General features: G+C 37.1%; 1 protein-coding gene across 3 annotated transcripts in view; it reads right to left on the reverse strand.

Annotated features, from left to right (window-relative positions):
- Nucleotides 1–3,682: 3,682 nt before the first annotated feature.
- Nucleotides 3,683–23,676, reverse strand: part of PRTFDC1 (phosphoribosyl transferase domain containing 1) — a 42,165-nt gene continuing 22,171 nt past the window's right edge. For 2 of the 3 annotated variants that reach the window (XM_088055814.1, XM_005518737.3), the window contains exons 4-9: nucleotides 23,577–23,642; nucleotides 9,514–9,531; nucleotides 8,006–8,088; nucleotides 7,546–7,592; nucleotides 5,467–5,543; nucleotides 3,683–4,841 (exon numbers count right to left, since the gene is read on the reverse strand). In XM_088055814.1, coding sequence (XP_087911940.1) covers nucleotides 4,794–4,841; nucleotides 5,467–5,543; nucleotides 7,546–7,592; nucleotides 8,006–8,088; nucleotides 9,514–9,531; nucleotides 23,577–23,642 — 339 coding nt within the window. In that variant the 3' untranslated portion in view covers nucleotides 3,683–4,793. The remainder of the gene's footprint in view (nucleotides 4,842–5,466; nucleotides 5,544–7,545; nucleotides 7,593–8,005; nucleotides 8,089–9,513; nucleotides 9,532–23,576; nucleotides 23,643–23,676) is intronic. The other variant, XR_015772597.1, reaches the window with a different exon arrangement.

The following is a 23,676-nucleotide window of genomic DNA, read 5'->3' on the forward strand; positions in this document are numbered from 1 at the left end:
AACAATGGGTTTTTGAGCACATGCAGCAATGAGTTAATTTAATGAAATTTTGTGTCATGCTTAGAAACAACACTTTCTTACCATTATCAGAGGCCCAATCATGCAGGTTGAAGACAGACTAATAGAACTACAGTGCAAGTAATTTTTGTCTCTTTCTTCTATGGAAAAACAGAGGATAATTTTCATGCCACTCCTGAAACAAACTAAAGGTCATCCTCTGAACAGTATCCAAAACTTAGTATTAGACATAAATCTCTGTACTGCAGACTCCAATAGTTTGTCAGGAGTTCATTGCTCCATGCAGCAGCAGAAGGAACAAGGCTTGACAGCAAGTATTTAACTAATTGAGTCTAAATTTCTGGATTTGGAAACCCCTTGGTGTTCCAAAACAACTGCTGGCAGCAGTGAAAAGTTCAGCTGCGGATACGCATGTGTTCATGTGAAGGTACAAAGAAACCAAGCACTGGTTTATGGACAGAAAGGAAAGCAGGGTCAGCCAGTTCTGCATAACAGCACATGCATCCAAACTACAGCTGACAGCCTTCAAAGGGCTTATGGAGCCTCACCCAGAACTGATGTCTCCTTTTTTCCCTTAGAAAAAAATTAGTGTGTTTTCTGCAAAATAAAGGACAAGCCTTCCTCAGTCTGTATTGCCTTCTTTCCCTTCTGATTATTTATAAGTGCATAATACTGTTGTATCTTCACAAGTAATTATCCTTTTAACTCTACAAAATAATCTTACAGTATAGTTTATGGCTTGTGACCAAACTTTTCTATCTGTCCAAGTGTTGCTGTGGTGCTGTCACTGCTCTGAATATCCCTGGCAAGCACAGCAGTCATTCCCTAATGGTACAAACATTTCAGCCAGGTACTGGGATAGCTGTACAAGGCTGCCTTCCCAGAGGAAGGCATTAAAAAAGTAACTGTGAAAAGTGTATTAAATTAGGATAAAAGCTTTTATTTTCACTCCACTGTATTTCCAGTGTTTTAAAAGGATGGTAAAAGACCCTGACACCCTGCTTCTCTCACTTACGAGGTTTCAAATGGGGGCACTGAGGCAAGCACAGGAGGAGGCTGGCTCAGACACCTTAGTCATGTGGAGGGTGCAGCCAGAGCTAACTTTTAGAATACTGAACTGAGGTAACACACACCTACATTAATTTATGTATCTACATTTCTCCCTCCAATTTAAGGAGAAGAATTTAGGATACCTTTCCCAGTACACTGAGATCCCGCATTCATCTCAGTTCTTTATATTTAGACTATAAGAGGTTTCAGAAAACATTTAAAAGGTAAAAGAAGGACAAAGCATCCTGAAATATGATGGTTTTACAAAAGGGCAAGGAACCTTTCTGTCTCTTGCTATGCAACCCTGTAATGGTTTTCTTTTGAGACTCATTTTTGACTGAAACTGAAAATTAAAGTTTTCAAGGTAGCTAGAATCAATCACAGTTTGCATGTGTAACAAATTTGATTACAATAGGGGTTTTCACTGCTAGATTATCTGAGAAAATCAAAATGCGCAGAGAAGCTGATTCAGCCTTTATCTTCTTCAGTATAAAGAAATATTAAAATTTAGAATTAACAAAATTTTTATTTAAATAAATCTTATTCTTCTGTAGATCAATAATAACTTATGATCCAAGTACATCTAAAAGTTAAGCATTTTACTGTGTGTAAAATATGATGATTTGACACTCACAGATCAGAAACTGTTCTGCAGCTGAATATCACATACAGTTAGTATTGTATTTTGGGGGGAAATGTTGGAATTTTGCATTATAAAAGTTTATTAGTAACACTTCAAGGATTAACATGACACAGTCAAGAAATATATCACTAATAGCAATCAATCAATCAACCAGATTATTTCCTAAATATACAATTTAAACTAAACAGACCATTTCCTATTTGTTAAGCTTAACTAGAAGAGTGCAGCAGCTGATTCAGTTAAAAAAAATCTTAACTGCAGACCTTTTAGACTATTTAAATTCTATTTTTTAGGCAGAAATTACTAGATATTCAGACTATATCTATGGTTTGCAACATAAAATCCTAATGTATAATCAGTTTACCAAGGTGCAGGAATTATTCTTCCTAGTTTGACCTTCTCTCCAGAAAATCACTTTTGGATATTTTGGAATCAGAGATAAATGGACTGAATAAAGTCTAAAATCTGATGGCTGGTAAGTATTTACATCACTTTAAACAAAATTACTGTCCATGCTGATTTATATTCAATAGGTAGGGAAAAAATGCTGGTGTTAAGTGCACAATAAGAAAAATTGAGGTAAGAACGGAAGCCTGCCCATAACACAATGTCCAAGGAAAATAATGGATTTTAAAGAACATCTTCTCCTCTTAAGTAACAGATATTGCTGAACTGATTAAAAGAACCCAGACTTAGCTTTATGGGTCATAGTGTGCAACCACAACCTAAAAAATATTTCATAGCCTTTCAGTTAAAGGAGTGGCATCAATGATACTACCAAAATGCAATAAATATTACCAAAAGACAATAAATTCTCTAAGCTCACCAAAGAGACTAAGCCAAATATTAATTAGTCACACATCCATGATTACCTGTTCCCTCAGTTACACTAATGGTATTTTGGAGTCTGATTCTTAATGTAATTGAAAGCTAATTTTTTCAGCTGGAAGTGCTTCAAGGAAAGAGTAATGTGGATGGCAACTGAGATACCTGGAGATGCTCAGATACATATAGATACAAAATTCAAATATGACATTAGAAGAGAACATCCATCTTATTCACTGAATAATTCCACATGCAAATTCACTAGTGTAATGTGTATGGTCCTTTTTCACAATGTTAAAAATATGATACCAGGAGGAAATGGAATTTTAAGAAACATTCCAGTTCTCATATTTTCTAGAAATCTGGTCTTTTAAGTATGTAAATTTTAATAATCTGAGTCTTCCAATTAAACAATTTTAATACTGCCTGAATGATGTGTCTACAGTACTTCCTATTCTCACAGTAATTTTACACTAACTTGCTACATTTTTATTGTTATTGCTGAAAGCTGGTAATTGTAGCAAGGTGAATTTGACTGTAATTTTTTAAGAAGAGATGAAAAAAAAGAAATAACCTAATGGATGTCCTGGACTAAGCCTAAGTCTAAGCATGTCAGTCTATGCAATGTGTCATTACTACTAAATCCATAGCAGTCAGAAGCATTAAGAAAACTTTACCACTCTCATCAAACAAAAAGAGATTAAATTCTTCAGCAGCTTCTTCCAGGGTCTGTAAGAGTATGCATTATTCTCTAAAACAGAAGAAATTTACTCTGAGGGAAAGATTTTTAACAGAAAATAGAAGTTAAAGGCGTAGAGATGAGCTAAGGCATTTCTCTAGCAATCACCATAATTCTTTGATCTTTTTAATTCCCTTAACATCGTGGATTTTATCCAAATAACAATAGCTTATCAGCTACAGAATACATAATTATGGTATGTTTAGATTACCAGGTAAATGCATATTTTTTAAAAACTTTTATGGGATATGCAAAACATGCTGAAGTGGGAAAACAAACAACTCTGCAATGTAACAAGTATTCTTAATGTTTCTTTATTAGTTTATAGGAATCTGCAGCTAGTAACAATCTGCCTCTCACAGTTCAGAGCAAAGCTACTGATACACAGCTACTTACTTTGCACTGGTTTCGCTCAAAAAGTTGTTAAGAACACTTATATTCAATACAGAATTAAATTTTTCACAGCTAATACAGTACCCAAAATTCACAAACTTCTTCAAACATGATCTATAAAGAAAGGAGTCTAGGATCTACAGCACTCATGCATTAACTGATTTTCTGTGTTGTCCTCTACATTTCTTCTTTTATTTCTATACAAGTCTTCTTCAGCATAGTCAGATCTGTATTCGTGAAGATGACAGATAGTTACAAGAAATCTCTACTTAGACAGTTAAAAAAATCAAATCATAACTGAATAATAGTCTGACTAAAATTAAACTTTTGTGCTTAATGAGGTTTAGTTAAGAATATAAGCTCAGGAGAACACTGTTTATATCGTAGAGAAGAAGGGGATACCATGCAGAAATTCAAACCTGCCTGGCATTGGTTTGTCTTGATTAAAATTCAGCACATTAAACACGTCAGATCTGTGGCTACATGACATACCAGAACCATGATATATTCCAATTTTGGGTCAACAGTGTCTTGCAAAGGTTCATTTTGACCTGCACTATAATTCAGCACATTCTGAGAGCTAAAACTTCGTTCAGAAGAGTGAGTAATGAACTGCAACACAACACAGAACTTCACAACACAACTTGAACTGTGGAATTAAATCAAAATAATGCTTTCAATTTGTTAGCAACATATCTGACCAAGGCTAGAGGCATGATGAAGTCAATAAAATCTTGTTAAATAATCTTCATGCACAGAATGGCACTTTTAACTATCTTGTGCAACACCGTGAAGTACATAAATTGCAGTAGGTGGAATGAAGGACTGAGCAAAGAAAAGATGTGTTCACAATGAGACCTGAGGCATACAAGTGATTAGTCAAAAGGCATCTTAGGTGGTAATTTTAATACTTAATAAAGGTAGTAACTGTAAAAGTCCTATGTTTCACATTTTAGATAAGAGCTCTCACTTCTGTAAATATTCATTAGTATCTCTAGAGTAAACCCCTTATTATACTGAGTTGAAAGACATACAAGTCAGTTGAATTGCTTTTCTGGGAGATGCCTGTGGGACTGTAGTCAAATTTCTGCTTCACAGAAATATCCAGGTGTGGATGTTACTGCTTTAGACTCTGTATTTTGTTTTGCCACGATCATTGATAACACATATGTGCTGAAAAAAACCAGAACAGATTGCAAAAGCATGGTTGAGTACATTATTAATTATTAATTCATTGTTCAGAAATACTTAGGTTTGTCCAACCTACTGATCTTAAAATTACTCTTTCCTTTCCAGACATCTGGAATTCTGATTTAGCTTTCTAGCTACAGCACTTTTTCCTACTTGGAATTCCCAGCTTTGAGGTGCACCCCTGGGAGTACCACAAGAAGCAAAGGAAAAGTTTGCACCTTTTTTCCATCCTCACTTCTCAGAGAAAGGGAACAGGCAGCACGGCATCCAGAGAATGTCTGACCTGTATCTGTGTTGCACTTTTGCTGCTGTCTCAGCACATACTGGCAGTGGTGGTCCTGAGGAGCCCTACGCTCACAGAGGATGGAAATTTAGGGAACTCTTGGCGGCAGGAACTGTTCACAGTGCTGAGCAGGGACTCCTTTGGATTATTTAAGGTTTTGTAGGGAGTTTTGTATTCACTGAAAGCATCCCAAATCCCAACCACGTCAAAGATATACTTCTACAGGGCCCCAAAGATGATACAAATTATGGGATGTTTATGGCAATAGATACAGGAAAAGTAGATCAGCGACTTTTTAAACTGTTTCTTAAATAAGAAACTTACGTTTAGATCTCTGAAGTGCTCATTGTAGTCTAAGGCATAGCCTACCACAAACAAATCTGGAATTTCAAATCCGTAATCTGTATTGAGACAAATAGAAAGCACCATCAATACAAGATCAGTGGCAGTTATAATCCATTAAATTCATGCGTGGTCCTCAACAAGCAAATTCTACTGATATATAGTCAGCTGGGGCTATGTTACCTTTGAATCTGAAACATCTTGGTCAGCAGTAGCCCCATAACCACTTCCCGAGGAGAGGAGAGGAGAGGAGAGGAGAGGAGAGGAGAGGAGAGGAGAGGAGAGGAGAGGAGAGGAGAGGAGAGGAGAGGAGAGGAGAGGATTTTGTTTAAAATTATCACTGGCAAATTGTAGAAGGAAGTCAAAATCAGAGCTGGAACATTCTGCTTGCATTTGGAAGCTCCACTGGTATACACGTGTGATGATTACTGTCCTGTATCACAGGAATGATGGAAAAATGTAGACTATTAAATCAGAAGTAACTTTCAGAGATCTATATATTTTCTGCTAAGAATAGCAAAATCTATCTCGTATTTTACGCTACCAAAACATGTGAAATGCTTCTTAAATTAAAGCCCCAACCTTATGAAGATTCAAGCACATGCTTAACAAAGTAAATGCATGCAGTGCTCCTCAATTATACAACTCACACACCTGAAGCTAAGCACAGACATGCATCTTTTTGAGTGTGAAGGTCAGCACTACATAAAACAAGTTAGACTCTTTCCAGTTTGTTCTCTACATAACTAGAGGAAAACCCAGTCTTACAGACACAAAAATAGGTCCACATAAAAAATTCTACATGTATTCAGTTAAGGAATTTATTCATTTGTTTCAGATTGAGAGTTATTGGAATTGTAAATTTAGGTAAGTGAGGAAATGATACAGCACTGTCAGTGATGTACAAAAGAGAACTCTGGTGTTTTATAAAATTCATAACACAATGAATAAACAAGGATAAAATTTGTTTCATTCAAGAGTTAATACATAAAAATATAAAGCTGCCCTTCATGAAGTAATTGTATTGCCTCTTTTATATGTTTAGCATTAGTGAATCCAGTCAAATATATGCCTGAATTTACTGGACTAAATTCTAAATGTTAAAAATACTACTCCACTGTATAAAAAGTTGTACAACAAAATGTTTGGATTATAGTTCAGATAACAGGACTAAAACCCCAGGGCCATGCCCAACATTTAAGTAGTTTTTCCTTCATAAATTTTCCCTCCCTCCCACATCCCAAATCAAAACCCTCCATGCTGCCTCCTGATACTCACCTGCCTACTCTCCTTCTACCCTCCTCCCCAGCTCAGCTGACCAGATACTTCTTCAGTAGCAAATACTGGTCGATCTCTTCTAGATGGATCTATTCTTTTCGTATTTAGCCACATACCTGTTATTACATCATTTATTCTAAGTAAGTCTAAAATGACAATTGCTTGGTATAGCTCCATTTACAGCTTCATCATAACACTGTATAAGGACCAATAATTTAGAGAGAAATGGTGCTGCTGTGGTGCAAACTGAGCAGCAGGAGAAAGTCTAAAAAGCCCAATTCATCTTCTGCTCTTTAGGGGGTGGGATTTAATTACAATATCAGTGTTTTGCCTTTGAAAAATAATACTGGAAAAAAAATAGAAGTGCTTTTCTGAATAAAAAAAAAAATTTAAACTTGTTAATACTTAGTCACAATAAAACACCTTTTATGCTCAGATGGAATCCTGCAGCTCCTCCAGAGATGCAATGAGGAAGGAAAAAGAAGAAATGGGTATTCTCTTCAATATTGTTTGTCAGAGACAGAAGATAAAACACTCACCTTTCATTGATAAAATTAAACCCTTTCAAAATTTCCCAAAAAAGTTAGTATTCTGAGGAAAACCTAAGTAGGGCAGGCTTTCCAAATGACAATTATACAAATCCTTCCATTGCATCCCATAGACCCATTGACAACTGGTATTTTACAATGCTTCTAGAAGTCCATAGAATATTATGAAAGGCAAGTGACAGAGTAGTGGTAACTTCTTCTACTGTCAAGTAGAGATTTTTGTAACACCACTTACAATCTGGTCTGTACCCATCAGGCCGAGATGTTCTTTTCACCAACAAACTGCAATTAAAAATAAAATAAACCCCATTTAAATCTAGATATGTAACTGAATAACACACATAAAAACTATTCTCTTTATCAAAAATCTTCTGAGCCATGTGAGTCACTGTTCTTGTTCTGTTTGTCTTCCTGACAACATCCTGATTGCAGGGAAGAGCTGGGTGTATTCCCCTCCCAAGTCCATCAGTGCCAGTCTTGAAATGGCTGGATGGTCATTGCCAAGGCAGAACAATACAAAAGCATTTCCCCTCCTTTCCTTCACCCTCCCCTTAGTGCCTCAAGCAGCTCCTCTGCACAGCTTTCCTTCATACTGCAGCATCAAATTAAAGCAAGATCTCTGAATGGGAATCTACTCTGGAAAATATGCTGGGCTAGACTAAGTAATTACTAAGTTTTGTGATCGTTTTACTCACCTTGCCACTTTAATCATCTTCGGCTTGTATTTTTCTATATTGTTAAGCAGAACCTTCATGGTTCTTCCGGTTCCAACAATATCCTTATAAAATAAGAAAGATAAAGTAAGTAAAACAAAAAAGGAAAGCTGAAAGGAGGAAATCTGGACAATGACTGAGAAGTTCCACATTCTTATTTTGTAGAGATGATTTATTTTTCCAGTGCATTGTAAACCACATCCAAAAAAGGTTATAATTGAGCTTACACTCTTTGAAGTAAGCACTTTCTATTCATAAAATTATCAGTTCAAGGACTGTCCACCTCCTCTTGAAAACAGCTATGTTGCAAGTACTTGGGATGTAACTCGGGACTGGAGATGATTGTACTGGGCACTGCAAGGATGCAGAGATCAGACTTTTCATATTATGCTTGAGATCACAGTATGTCAACATATCTCCATGTCTTGACTAAATCTGCCCTATTTTTTGTTTTATTAACACAGTACAAATGTGCTTTCTCCAGAGCTGCCATGTCCAATATAATTTTAATGAGATCAGTAGGTACCTGGCTAGAAAACTGACCATGGAGAGTAGCTGTTGATCCTGAACTCTGGGGGTAGATTAGCAACACCTTGTCTCTGCCCTCCAGCTGTTTAATAGCGTTAACAAAATTTGCTGTGGGCATTTTTAATTTCTGTTAAAGCAGTTGTAATGAGTAAATATGGAACTCTTGGCAGCTATTGAGGTAACCATCCATCTCTGTAGCTGATGGCTTTTTTCCCGTCCTTTGCTAAGAGAAGAAATTTCAACAGTATACAGCTCATTACATTAGCCAGCTTACTTCTCAAACAACCAGTAGACTGGTTCTGAAATGCCAGGCAAATCCTAACGAGCTCTCTAGCTGTCCCAGTTGCTTATTCAACATTTTCAGAGAATCATCTGTCTTAATCATATGAGAATTTGGAGCACCAGTGAAGGGACATGCTCTTTCCCTCTGCAACTGAACACTGCTGACTTACATCAGCAACTGCTCTGTGATGGGCTGTCCCTCGGGGACACTGCTGGGCGGAGAGCCGGATGCAGGAGTCGGGGGCATTGAGGGAATGACTGACATTCCCAACCAGACTGTGAACAACCCTAGGGCTGTAAAACATATGCAGGGCCACTGTTTCAAAGTCATGCACCTGAGAAATGCAGGGCATCACTGCAATTGATTCATGGTCCTCCAAGGAACAGAACAACTTGAAGAACAGGAGTTGATGAAACCACAGAAAGAACAAATCAAATGAGGCAGAAACAAAGACTCCTGGATATCACATGGCAGAGCACCAGTTAGTGACAGCAGTGTAGTTAGATCTGTCATGCAATTGCAAAAAGACTGAGAGGCCATTAAGCAAATCAACCCCTCTCCCTCTCTGCCACCTCCCAGAGCAAGAAGTGTAAACACAGGATTTAGAAACTGAACAGCCAATCATGATTTGGCTGTGTGACTTTATCTAAGTACAATATGACATAAGCACCCAGCTTACCTCCACAATTAGAACATTCTGGAAGAAACAAACAAAAATTAATACAATTACATAATATTCACATAGTAAAAGAAACAAATGTTTAAAAAAGGGAAATGAAGATAGGTCCATGTGCATATGTATAACACAGTAGGACACAAGGAGTTTCCTGTTTCATTTTTGTGCCCTGAAAAAGAGCCAGCCATAAGAGCAAGCCCTGCAGTCAGGGACCACAACTTAATTCAGCTCTGTCTAGATGATCCTCTTTGTCCAAGAACGGATGTAGCTTTGGAAAATAAAATTAGATGGAAGAAATCCAAATAGGACGAGCTTCCAGTGTCTCTAGCTATGTACTGCAATGAACCCTATAGTTCACTAGAATACTATTTCCAGTGTTAGTATGAGAATACAGCAATAATATTCTTTCTCTGAAATAAATGCTCTTCCTCCCTCCACCCACACCCCAGCAACTTCACAGTAAAGGATTACAGCTGATGAACTTATGAAAGTTGTAACACCCACTCTCATACTGCAAAGCACCCTCTTTCTCTTCAGATACTGCTGCTGAAATCAGTAGTATTTGAAGAGGAGTGGCCCAGCCAAGAGCAGTGATGTCAAGCTTTATGACTGTATCATCATACAGGCTGGATCTTTTTGCTGAAATGGTTCATCAATGTTCCAGGAATTACAATGTCTAAGGAGACTTCAGTTCTTCTACTAAAAGCAATAATAAGATGTAATATCCTTATTAGAAGAAATAAAAATCTATTTATTAGTAGGCATGATCATATATGCATGATCAAAAGGATGGACTCTTAGAATCTTGCATTAAGATCTACTTTCAGAAGTGAAACCTGCAGTAGCAAGAGGAAAGTTGTTTCACAAATACCTTTATCTGTCAATGTATGCATCTTACATGGATGTGCATGCTGAGTGTCCTGCAAAACCTCAGGACCACATAGTTTCATATCCATGCAGTATCCACCAGCCTAGCTTACATTCTACTTCCTTTCTATCAGGCTTGTTGGCTTTACTACATACCTAACATGGAGACTGTTTAACTTTCTTTTCCATAACAGAAACCCAAGGTTGAGAGCTGAAAGAGAGACTCAAACACATGGAGGAGTGTGTGAAAGAAGCATGCTCACAACCAGCACATCTTTAACAGCTTCATTAACTGATATGTAAATAACTTTTAATCTTCAAATCAGAAATTATTAATATAGATTATCCATATTTATATTCATACTGCAGCTCTTCCTAACACTAACAGTGCTTGGTAGGGAGACATGGCATACTTCACACATTAAGCACTACAGAAACATGTTAACACACACTGTATTATACCTGGATGCTTCTGAAATGGCAAAACACTTGGTAAAGGTAAAAGGTAAAAGGAGGGAACTCCCGATAGCAGTTGAGCAAATGTCAGCAATGGAGATACCACTCAAGAAAGCCACTAATTTAGACTGATTCCACTCTGGTGGAATGTATATTAATCTTGGAGGGAGGCTCCTTTTTGGTGTTTTCATAACAGGTTTCACTGGTGGTTATCCTGCTTGGCACTCCTGACTTTCAACCTCTCAGCTGCTGACACACACAACTTTGGAGCTCAAACACCTAGTCCTGTGAAGGCAAAAAGTTAAAGGCCTCTTAAAGTCTGAAGACACCTTGCCTCTAGAAACTTTTCCCTTCAAGAAAAAAATGGAAGTATATCAGTTGTCTAGATAAGATGAAGACCCAAAACCATATTCAGGTGAAGCTTATGACAGGTGTGTAGGAATACATTTTTTTTGAAGGAAACCATGTGGATCCAGAAACAATTTGTTCTCATCTAGCTTCTTATATGAAGTCATAAGTGGGAAAAAGACTTCTGAGGACTATATTAGGACACCTGGGTCTGAGGCATAATGAAATTACTTGATTCAGTCAGTGGACACCTGAAGATAATGTGCAGGAGTAATTGCTTAACCACCCCAAGGAACTTGTGCAGCTGGTGATATATGTAAATATTGATGTGTTTATGCACACACACACACACACACACATACACATATATATATATATATATATACATATATATATATATATATATATATATGATATAGGGAGAAAGCAAAAGAGTTGACAAGGAAAGAACCTCACCAGAACTAAAAATGGAAATGAACTCTTAGTAGCAGGCCCAGTGAGAGTAGCCATGGTCAAACACAGCCCATGGATCTCAAGGTAGGTCCATAGAGTTGAGACAGGTTCAACAAAGCCAGCCTATGAGTCAGGGTCTGGGTCAATGTTTTCAGTAATGTACAGGTTTGGCTGTAACTGAGCTGAAGGTCAGTACCCACTCAGCACAGATCAGGCATGGACTAAGAGCCCAGGGCTGAGCTGGTGTTCCTGTGCCCACAGGTGTGAGAAGAGGCCCCAAGGGACACAGGTCATGGCCATTTCTTCTCTTTTTTCTTCTATATTTGAAAGACATATTTCCTCAGTTCCCTCTTCTGCAGATTAAACAACCTCTATTTGTTCAACATTTTCTCATAAGTTATATTTCCTAGCTTTCTGATCACTCTTCTGTTCTCCTCTGGAATCAGTTCAGTTGGTCAGAATCCTTCTCCAGTTGTGATGTTCCAAACCAGAAATAAGACTTTTCCAGTGTCAAGAGGAATAAAAGAACCACTTTGTATGCTTTATAAATAATCCTCCTTTCTAAGTATCCCAGTACAAGAGTTACATCCTTTATAAAAATTTATAAAAATATAAAATTACTGGTGTCTCATGTGCAACTTGTGATCCACCTATTGTCTCCAGGACTGTTGCTGAGTCAGTGCTCCCTCATTTGCATTATGCAAAAGATTACTTCTGTATAAACACAGAAGTTGGTATTCATCTTTATTGTCGTTACATGTCATTCTTTCATACAAATTCTTAAAATAATTTAAGAACATAATACCTTGTAGTATTTTTCCAGGCAGTATGAGTACCATTAAATGCTAATTCTGTCTTTTCAATCATGAATTAAATATTGTACAGTCCCTGGAGAGCATGCTTTAATGCATCTCATCTGACAGAGAGGCATAATTAACTGTTTCTTGAGAACAGCTTTCCAACCAGTTACACATCTGTCTAATAGAAATTTAATCTTGTCTGTGTTTCCTTATCACAAATGACTCATACGAAGGGAAGAGGATTAACGTGGATACAGACATGCCTGAAAGGTTTGTCTGGCTACAGGAGTGACAGTCACCTGCACATGACTTCAGCCGAAGCGTAAGATCTCATATTTATTGACTAATTTGAGAAGGAAGGATTTTGGTGGACTCTTTCATCCCCAAGAGTCAAAGAGTCCAACTGTTGCAAATGATATACATTGGAGAAGCTCCTGTAAGATGTCTAGGCCAGAAAACAAAGATGCTGTTTTATATTATGCCCATTCTCATTATTTCCAAAACACCGATAAGGATTTTCTGTACTATGGAGAAATCCTTTTTTTAAGACCTTTGCAGTGGAAAAGCCACTATAAAATATTTAGATACAAAAACATTTTGTAACTATAAGTAAGTAGGCATTCTAACTGCTCAGAGTGATACTTTGATCTCTGTTATCGTTATGCAGGGTTACTGTGTCTAAAGTCTCCCTACTTTTCAGTCATTAACTGCTGCTTATGACCAAAGGCATTCAGAGTGATTTGCCATCTTCTGGTACACAAACCCTCTCCTACAAAATACTGTGCTGGGAAACTGACTGTATTGCTGCCTATCCCCTGCCTTTCTACTGTTGAAGCAGTCTACAGCTAGATTTCAGAAAAAGGATGGAACAGCAGAGTAGTAGAGGAACAAACTGAAAACTGCCAAGAAATGTTTTCATATACAGTGTCCAAGACAAGATAGCAGTGCCATCTAACTAAAACTGGTTGAAATAGATTAGCTTATCCTTGGTCAGATGGATAGCAGAGGAAAGAAGAATGCAATGGATATGACAAATCAGTACATCATCAGTAATGTCACCATCATCCTAAAGGCACAGCTGGCTGTGCCCAGCATCCCTTGTGAAAGGTCAGTTATGTGGAAGACCTTATTCAGGTTCACTGTGAAATCCTCACATGAGCCGGTGCACAGGAGACCAGTATAACTCATCAGCTTGTGGTGCTGTAGCAGTAACAGACAGCTGGACAAATAGGAAGCTAAAGGACACTGAAGAAAAGATTTTTTTCTCAAGCATGTGTGTTTGAAGCTCCTGTACCACACAGATCAAGAATGTTTTGTCCTTTCAGATATATTAGAGGCTATTACAAAGAAGGAAACCACATGAAAAGAAAAGTAATCCAGCCTTCTGGATTCTGTCTACTTTCAAAACTCGGAGAACAGGATATAGGAATATTTACTGGCATGTTGACTAGACTAAAGGTGACTTTATTTCTGAGTAGAGCCATCTTCACTAATACAATCTCTGAAGTACATCCAGAAATCTAATAATGGTGCTAATATATCTTACAGTGAGACAGAGTACAGTCAGTTTTTTAAAATATGTCCTGGAAAGATTTCATATACATAGTCCAAATGAAAAGGGATGCTGGCTGCAGAGAATGAAACACCTTCCTACTTCCTACTGAGTCATTGTAAAAGAACCAACATTGCAAAGAATAAGCTTCCATTACTGATGGATCAGAGGCATGGCTGGGAGCTGACAAATTTGGATGACTGTGATTCATTCTGTGTTTACAACATTTTTTACCAGGTAGCCGGCAGAAAGCAGGCTGGTGCAACACATAGTCAAAGAATACTTCAAGTTGGAAGGGACTCATAAGGACCATCAAGTCCAACTCCCTGCTCTTTGCAGGATTACCTAAAACTAAACCATATGACATTGACCAGATGCTTCTTGGAACTCTGACATGCTTCAGACCCTGACCACTTCCCTGGGGAACCTGTTCCAGTGACTTGACCAGTGAAGAACCTTTTCCAGCTGTCCAATCTGAACTTCCCCAGACATGGTTTCATTTAATTTCCTCCTGTCCTGTTGCTGGTCACTAGAATATGCACTGCCCATCTTGAGGAAGTTGTAGGCTGTGATGAGGGCACCCCTCAACCTTCACTTCCCCAGGCTGGACAACACAAGTGACCTCAGCTGCTCCTCAGAAGTCTTGCCCTTGAGCCCCTTCACCAACTTGGTTGTCCTGGACCCACTTGATAGTCAGAAGTCTTTCTTGCTTTGTGGCACACCCCAGAACTCGAGGTGAGGCTGTCCCAGTGCAGAGCAGAGTGGGACAATTCTCTCCCTTGCATGGCTGTCCCTGATGCCCCCCCAGGACAGGGCTGGCCCTCCTGGCTGCTAGGGCACTGCTGGCTCATGTGCAACTTGACATGGAGCAGGACCCCCAGGTCCCTTTCCATGGCACTGCTCTCCAGCCTCTCATTCCCTAGTCTGTACATATAACAAGGATTACCCTGTCCCAGGTGGAGAATCTTGATAAATTTCATACTATTGGTGATTTCCCAGCCCTCCAGCCTATGCAGATTTCTCTGTTCTCCCTCTGCCTTTGAGGGAGTCCACATCCCCTCCTGTTTCAGCATCATTGGCAAATTTTCTTAATGTACATTCAATTTTTGAGTTCAGATCTTTTATAAAAACATTAAAGAGCAGTGGCCCTAAAATTGTCCTCTGTGGTTTTGAATGCAAAGGGGTGCTGTGAAGTTTAAAACTCTCCAGTTTCGAGGGCACTCACAACTTGTAACTCTGTACATGAACATGTGAACTGAGCAGAAATAATATCTGCGGTGTGACCTGGATCTCCACAAAAATAAAATTTGTGCTTCCATATTCTTTTCTAGACAGTAGTAAAAACAGGAGCGTCACGGTCATCTGGAAAAGGAGGTTTTTGACAATACTAGTACTATGTAAAATAAAAACGAAATAATTTCTAATCCCTGGGTAGCATGTAAATTTGTCTCTCATGCTAAAGAGAATTCTCTGTGAATGTTAATTTTTTTAATAATGGAAACATGCCAAAGTTGAAAATCTGTCATTTAGTGTTTCTTAAAGCCACACAAGTTTATACACCGCAAGAAAGTATGTTGTTTTTATAGTACATTTTAAAAAATCCTGACTTACAATAAGATGAAAACTACTCTGGCACTGAGTCAATACATTTCTATTGTTTACCTTCCCACAGGTCAGTAATAAATGGAACAATGTCAGCTAACAAGACCAAGCAGAGTAATGAGAGCATGTCTGCCTCCTGCCTGACAGTAGTTAGTGCTATGGAAATTATTTTTCATCTTCCTGGAAAAGAATAATTTTTTTTTTCTAGACTTGGATTTTGTGTTCCATTCAGAACACTGTTTTCAAATGAAAATTGCTGTGAAATAGTAGCACTTTGAAGTTAGCACTGAATAAGACTTTGAGGAAAACTCTGTCTTTGAACTAATATAAAATGTGAAATTTTAACAAGGTAAAAATTCTAAGTTGCACATTTACATAGGGGGAGTATTTCCTTGAAAGCTGAAACTGTATTTCAGTAATCAAATAAACAACTGTATTTAATGCCATACTATAGCTAAGAGGACAAACTCAGCCCTGACATGTATAGCAAGAAAATCAGGTAGGTACATAAAGACGGTACTTTCTCCTTAAATGTTTCTAAAAAAAAATCAGCAGGATAGCATACACGCGCTTCTTTTTTCTTTAATAAAAAGAAAAGAAAGAACTCAAAACTGAGAAAAGAAAAATTATTTGAGACCTGAAAAAAATACATTAGAATGAAGTAAGGTTTGTAGCAGGAAGTAATAGCTTTTATTTAATTAACAGCCCATTTCCCAGTGGGGGAACATTTTTCACAAAAGAACTTTGACCTTTCAGCCCACAGCCTCAGAGAGACCACAAAATACCTTCAACAGCTGAGCCTGGGAACAAAAATTCAGAACTGCTGTATGCACTCAAAATCATGGACTGAATAAAATAGTGGCTTTACAGCACATTATAATCCTCCAGTGCAGCTGCCCTTCAACTCATTTATCAGTGTTTCACAGCTGATAATTTCCTCTCTTATTTTAGCTCAGAGGAATTCTTAACATTTTTATCTGCCCTTCTAGTCATAGGGCAGGTGATTATGTAGGGCAATCACTTTTCTTATCCTAAATTGTCTGATTACCACATTAGGTTAAAATGAAGAGTTTCTCCCAATCTTTATTTAGCCTGAAGTTTGCTGATTCTATTCAGACCAACAGAAGGATCTGCCTACTTGAAATTTCATTTCTTCCAACTATATCAGTTGCCTACTATTAATTTCCTGTTGTTAATTCCACCTTCAAACCTTGTCTCATTTACATCCTACAGTATGCCAGTACTGTACAGCAGGCTCCCAATGGATTAGTTTATCTAAAAGAAGCTTAAGTAATGACTGTGTGATAGGTAAATATGCAACCATATGGTAATATAAATTTGATAATGGCAAACTGCTTAATCCAGTAGGCAAAGGTATTAAAAAAGGCCACAGTAAAAGACAAAAAACTGTTCACATTCAGAAAAAAAAAATAGGTTCACCATTTTAGCAGTGATGACAGTTAACTATTGGTATAACATGCCTGATATATGGAGGCTTCTTCATCAAGTCTCTAAATCAAAATTGTTGGTAGTTCAAAAGATACACTGTAGGTACAGTGAAGAAATTATCATTTGGGACCCTTCATTCTAATCACCCAGAAGTTCAGACAAGCTGCTTTTGGGCCTTAAGATAAAGGAATCTCTAAACAAAGCCCTTTTTGTGATCAGACCAATTAACTATCTTGAGAAGGAAAAAAAAGAAAAGGAAAAAAAATGAACCTTAATGTGGGAAGATTGGCATAATTTGGACTGATGGAAATACTTTTATCTTCAAGTCCCCATTGATATCCTGAGTTCCTGCCTGCCTCTTTCTTGGATAGAACTATTCTTAAACTACTTGGGAGCACTTGTAACATATTGTTAGTTATACCAGCTTGCCAAGTACGCATGAATACACCATGTCAAGAAAAGGTGAACTCATTTATTTGTCCAGTTCTATAAATGAAAGCATATTTGTAAAAAAACCCCAAAACCCCCACCACCTTCCCCCCACAAAATCTCTTTTTTATTAATCTCTATTTCTTTTTTTGTTTTGTTTTATGGGCATGAGGGAATCAAAAGCAACAATATAGCGTCTTTTTCATTTCCTTTAGATAAATTTCCATTCAGCAGTCTGCATTTTCAGCTAGATTCTTTCTGAAGACATCTTTTCATGTGCACTCTGTATCATCTGAATTACATAAATTGATAATGTGATTCTTCAAACTGAATTTTTAATGGATAATCAGTTTAGTCTTCACATATGCAATACTAATACTTGCTTTCTTAGCATTGTATTTGGGAAGCCTCAGGTACCAGTGGTTAAACAAGACATTTTATGACAGTGCCATAGATCTAAAGAATCACTATCAAATAAAAATTAAAGAAAAATGCATCAAGTTTCAGAGAAGAGGTTCAAAGGGAGCTACAAGGGCTCCTGTGAGAAATGAAATAATTTTATGTTATGCACACAGGAATGAAATCCACAGATATTAACACTTCATCAGTATGTTAAAAAATAATATGAAAGACTTCTGTAAAATGAGACATCTAGCTAGGAACTTTCTACAGGGTTCTTGAAAAGGCCACATATGTCTCATTTTAATCTTTTCTACTGGGCTCATCCACATCTTACGGCATACTTGGAAGGCCAGATATGACATCTCAAAAATCTTATTTTTTCAGACACTTGGTTTGGTCAGTAGCAGCTGCTGATGGGAGCAAACTGGTTACCAGCTATTTAAATTATGTAAAACAAGTTCAGAATCTCCAAGAGTTAACAGAGTGGTGGACAATAATGGAGGACCTGATGATTTGGTCTTAGAGAGCACTGTGTTGAATGCTGTGTACACTCATGTTCCACTTGCAGCCATCTTCACAGCATCCTTCTGTTGTGCATAAAAAGTAGAACAAACTACCATAATTAATCTAAAGGTAATTCAGGAATGGCTTTTGTTTCCATTTTCTCACTTTCATGAAGAAGTACAGCCTTCTGGTCATCTGGAATTGGATGAGGATTTTCTCAACATAGATGAAATAGGATTATGAACAGGTATGATGTAGAAGCAGGCAGAGAGTGGCTGAGCAGAGCCCATGTGGAAAATGGGATAGGAAGGCTGTAAAAGTTTTTTATACCTTCCTTCCTCCAGAACAACAACAACAACAACAAAAGAAAATAATGATGAACAGTAGAACAGATTACATAAGAAAGAAGTGCAAAGAAAGGTGACTGACTTTGGAGAAGGAAAAAATAGTGTCTTTTGCTTCAGAAAAAACAGTTAAGGACAGCAACTGTCAGAAGAACAGACAGTATCAAATCTAATTAAGAAAAAATGGAGAACAACAGAAGTGACTAAAGATGGCAGTTAAGCAGAGGTACTGAAGATGTGCAATGCTTCAAGATACGTAAAATCAACCTTTGAAAAGATGAAAAAGGCAAGGCTGCATGTCTGAGAGGAACAAAGTAAAATGTTCAGGTGAGTGGGGACGTGACTATTTCCAAAGTGTATAATGAATTTTGTATACCTTTATTGTCATATAAATTGTGTCTCATGTATGTAACGTTCTAAAGAGAATGGCATTATTGTTTCTGCAAATTCATGGGCATTACTCTAGAAAGGAATATATATAGGGGAAGAAATCACAACATTAGTCAAGACAGTGACTACTAACAGAGAGAATAATAAGAAGTATAGAACAAGTAGAATTCTGAGAAACAAATTTGAAATAGTGAGAATAATACGTATAATAATCTAGAGAATAAAACATTGTTTTTGTTTACTAAATATTGATATGCTAACATATTTAGGAGAATGATAGAGAAACAGCTCTCAGAACTGTTGCTGGTGCCTATGACATGCACAGAAAATGGTTCAATAAAATAGGAATGAAATGAGAGGCATAAGAGAAGAAAGTGAGAATGCTTTATGTTCCTGGAACATCCTTGCAAATGACAAGCTGGGCAAGAAAACGGTAGACAGTGGATAAATTGATCTAGGCAAGACATATAAAGGAAGTTTGGAGATTTTATAGCACAAATCCTGCCAGAAGGAATTAAGAAGAGCTGCATGGTGAATATCTGCTTCTGATTGAAGCTTCTTTTTCATATGAACTGCTCAGCCATTTTAGGAGACCATCAGAGTGAGGATGGAGTGCTCAAACTAACACAACAAAGTGCAGAGAAAACACAAATGCTCACTTTCCTTTTTTCTTGATAGCTATTTATTACCTTCTACACTTCTCTGAAAATGACAAAACCACTGACTGTCAACAACACATACTTAATATGAACAAGGGGAATGCATACAGAACATAAGCATTGACAGAATTTTAGAAATTCACCGGCTCCATAATTGCATAGTACTAACTGTATAACTACTCTGTTTTAGTTTGAAGTTCTTACTAACTTAAAAACTAATAATGATTATTTTTGTTCAGTTTCTATACTATATAGAAATAGGGACAACAGTAATATACAGGTCTAAGTTTGACATCAAGTATATTATACAACTGTAATAAGTATTTAATTGCAAAAATGTGTAAACTTTATATTTATGATTTTATTTAATTTGTCTCATTTGCAAGGAGACAAGTCAAAGTGGTGTAGCAGCTTTTTGAAAGGTTACAGGACATACTTTATATATGCTGTGATATACAGAATGATTCCTGTCATTGGAGACTTCTGACTACAAAACCAGTTCCAAAGCTCTTCAGACAAAACATACATACATGCAAAAAGATAAACAGCAGTGCTACTCACAGCTCTGGTACAGCTGAACTTACTGAAGCTTCTAGATGCTTTAAAACTTACTTTGCTCAAATGTCACAAATACTTGAAAATATGTTAGGAATTTTTACAGTATTATACAGAATGGTTACAGTATTGATACTAAGCAGGGTTATATTGTTTGTTCTTTCACCTCATCTTCATACATTTCCATTGTCATCTTGTTGTGAAACAGATTTCTGAACAGTAACTGATTATCCCCCCTTTTCAAAATGTTTTCCCCTTTACAAACATTAAGGATAAATTTTACCCAAGTGGGCATTTCAGCTTTAAAGTAATTGAAAACTACTTTATTATGAAATCAGATACTGAGAAACTTTATGTTCCCTACTCACATGATTAAAGGAGAGATTTTTAATTATTTTTTTTTCTGGCTAGAAATGGTTACAAAGCATTAGAGTGTTAAGCTATATATTCATTCTTCAAGTACCTTAATTAATGATTTGTGCCATGGAAAACTTCATTCTTGCCTCAGTGACCTTCTTCACAGAAGAATAATTTCAAATGGGAGATTATTTTCTGCAGGTAATAATTTTGGCAGTTTGGGTCTGTATGCTAACTCTCATAATATTTCTCTTTTTCATGGTTTGGGTCACAATACATTTTTGCCAGGACTATAACAATTTTATAAACAAAAACATATTGTAGAGAAGTACAGAGGAGATATTATTCTGAAGAACTATTGTCCTTAACAGCCTCTTTCTAATTAGCTTTTATATTTTTTTGTTTTCTGTAAGCTTTCTCAGAAAAAAATCCCAACATTATTATATACCAGCATGTCCACTCAGTAAGCTGTTTTTCCAATAGGCAGCCTTAGTTCTTCATTAAGATTATAGGCTAGCTGAGGTTCAGGGTATTATTACTTGATGAAAGGCAGTTCAACATCAAAATCTCAGAATCTTTTCTCTGTAAGTTTCAAAACCGTTCACATTTATTGATATTTTTCAACTTTACAGAAACTTAATGGAACTTATATTCCAAACTCACACTTGTGCTTTTGAAAACATCTTCCATGATCAGTAAGTTAATGGGATTTAACTTAGTATATTAATTTTTCAATATAATTACAATGTTTTCTTATTAAATACTCCAAGCAGGCAGAGGAAGAACACAGCCTGCTTGATAGCAAATAAGTGGAATTCTTGGAGTAAGTCTTCAACTAATTCACTCAGTGACATTGGATGGTTACTGAACCGGCAGTTTTAAAAGCCATCAGCTAAACAGAGGTATTTAAAACACTTCAAGGAAAAGATTTACATGGCCTGTAGGAGGCTCTGAATCAGCCCACAAATGGCTGGTTAGTAAAATGTGCTGAATACTTGCACTAACTGCTGAAGTCAGCAACAGATGGAGAAGATGGCATAAGGCCACTCCTTCACATATCCAACTTTAGACGTGTAAGCCATGAACATTTGAGCCTAAGCTTTGCATTCCAGCTTTTCAAACAGTAAAATAAGTCTTAAGGGAATCCTGTTCTCACGTGTTACAGCGAAAATGCTATTTCATTATTCCTGCATCAGCTGTGTCACAGACAGTCCCACATACAAACAAACGCCAAACAGACCCTTTGAGCGTCTGCTCCCCTGGCAGCCCCAGCTCTCTCTTCCTGCCTCGCTTCAGCCTCCACACCCAGCTTCCAGCACTGGGCTCCCCTCCTGAGCAGCAATTTATTCCCAAACCAGCCACTTCACACCTACCCAAGATCCCAGCCTCCTTGCCCAGTCATCTTACACTATGTTGATGCCCAGCCTTCCCCCAAGTATCTCCTAGCCTCCCAACAGCCAAGTTTTGTGTCCCATTCCATACCTGGGAACAGGAGAGCCATGCCACTGAGAAAAAGACTACCAGGATTTTCACTGTAAGAAAACAATTTACTTAATTTTTGCTAAGAGCAGGACTAAATAAGGTGAAATCTTCCTTCTTATGCACAAGTGGGCAGATAAATACACAAAAGTCTTGCAAAATATAATGTTTTGCCCAGTGAATTCATATGATACTGGAAATATCATGTCTGGAAATAATATCTGCAACCATTAATCAAGGAAATTTGGGATTCAAAGATGGGGAAGGAGAGCTGGGATAGGAAGTTTAGAAAGTGTTTGAACTATGTTCAAAAAGAGAAATGTTAAGTAAGATGCACTGCCAGTTCTGCCTGTGAGGTAGAGAAACATATGCAAAATCATCATAGAAAAACAGGTAACTCCAGTGTTTGAATATTAGAAAGTAGTAAATGTATTAATATTTCCTCAGAATATGATGAACGCTTTAGTGGTAATTTGGAAACAACACCCAGCAGGAGTATTTAGAAGTGTAAATTGAGTACATATATATCACTAAAATATTCTGAGTATAACAGCATTTTTAAAATTTCAGTTCTAGTTGCATCAAACCCTATTTAATATAAATGAACTATTTAAAGTTAAGTTTTTCCCTTCTTTTTCTTGTGTGCTATAGTACAGCAAAACAAATGAGTTTGCTAATGCTCCATTTGAGTGCTTTGAAGAAACTGATATTATCTAGAACCACTTAATAAAACAGTGACTGCACATACAGTACAAATAACAAGATAAGTATTATGTTGCCTTAATGCATAAGTAAAGAATCCATTTTCTGACCATTTGCCACACAGACCATTTGCCTAATGAAATCAGCCTTCCTTCCTCTCTAAAGTACTGCTTTGTATTACCATGGCTGGATGAAAATGGCCTTTTCATTGCCTCAAACCACTCTCTCTCCTTAACACAAGGCTCAAGCTTAGTGCAGATTCAGTCATATAGCCAGCCTGATGCTGAAATAAAAAATCCCATTTGATTCTCTGAGTGAAAGGCTCCACAACTGGATTTTCTGCAGTAGGCAAAATGGTTAAACTCATATGCTGAATTCAACAGGGATATGCACTGTGCAGTTTGCCTGTATGCACCCACTGAAGGCAGAAAAAACAAGGCTCCATGACATAAACGAGCTAAGAGGAAACATTACAGCACAAATTTTGCCCACAATCTCACTGATGGTACATGTACAACTATTGGAAAATCCTGCACAAGGATAGAGAGGCTACATTCTGACCTTTCTGGGCATCTGCAACCTGAAACCCGTGGCATCACAGCAATTTAATATAGAAGAATAAATAACTTTGATTTTGTATTAGTATCTGACAAAAATTATATAGCTCTTCTCAAGTATTTTTAGTGAATTTATTTTCTTAAATTTAAAATGAACAAACCTTGCCAGTCAGCTTTGAAAGATCATCTCCTCCAATTATCTGCATATCTTGCATAGACTGATCATTCTGAAAGAAAAAAGATAAAATTTTGAAATTGGTT

Source organism: Pseudopodoces humilis, chromosome 1, assembly GCF_049639895.1.
Source record: "Pseudopodoces humilis isolate 2021_Gansu_Grassland_sample_001 chromosome 1, ASM4963989v1, whole genome shotgun sequence".
NCBI lineage: Eukaryota > Metazoa > Chordata > Aves > Passeriformes > Paridae > Pseudopodoces > Pseudopodoces humilis.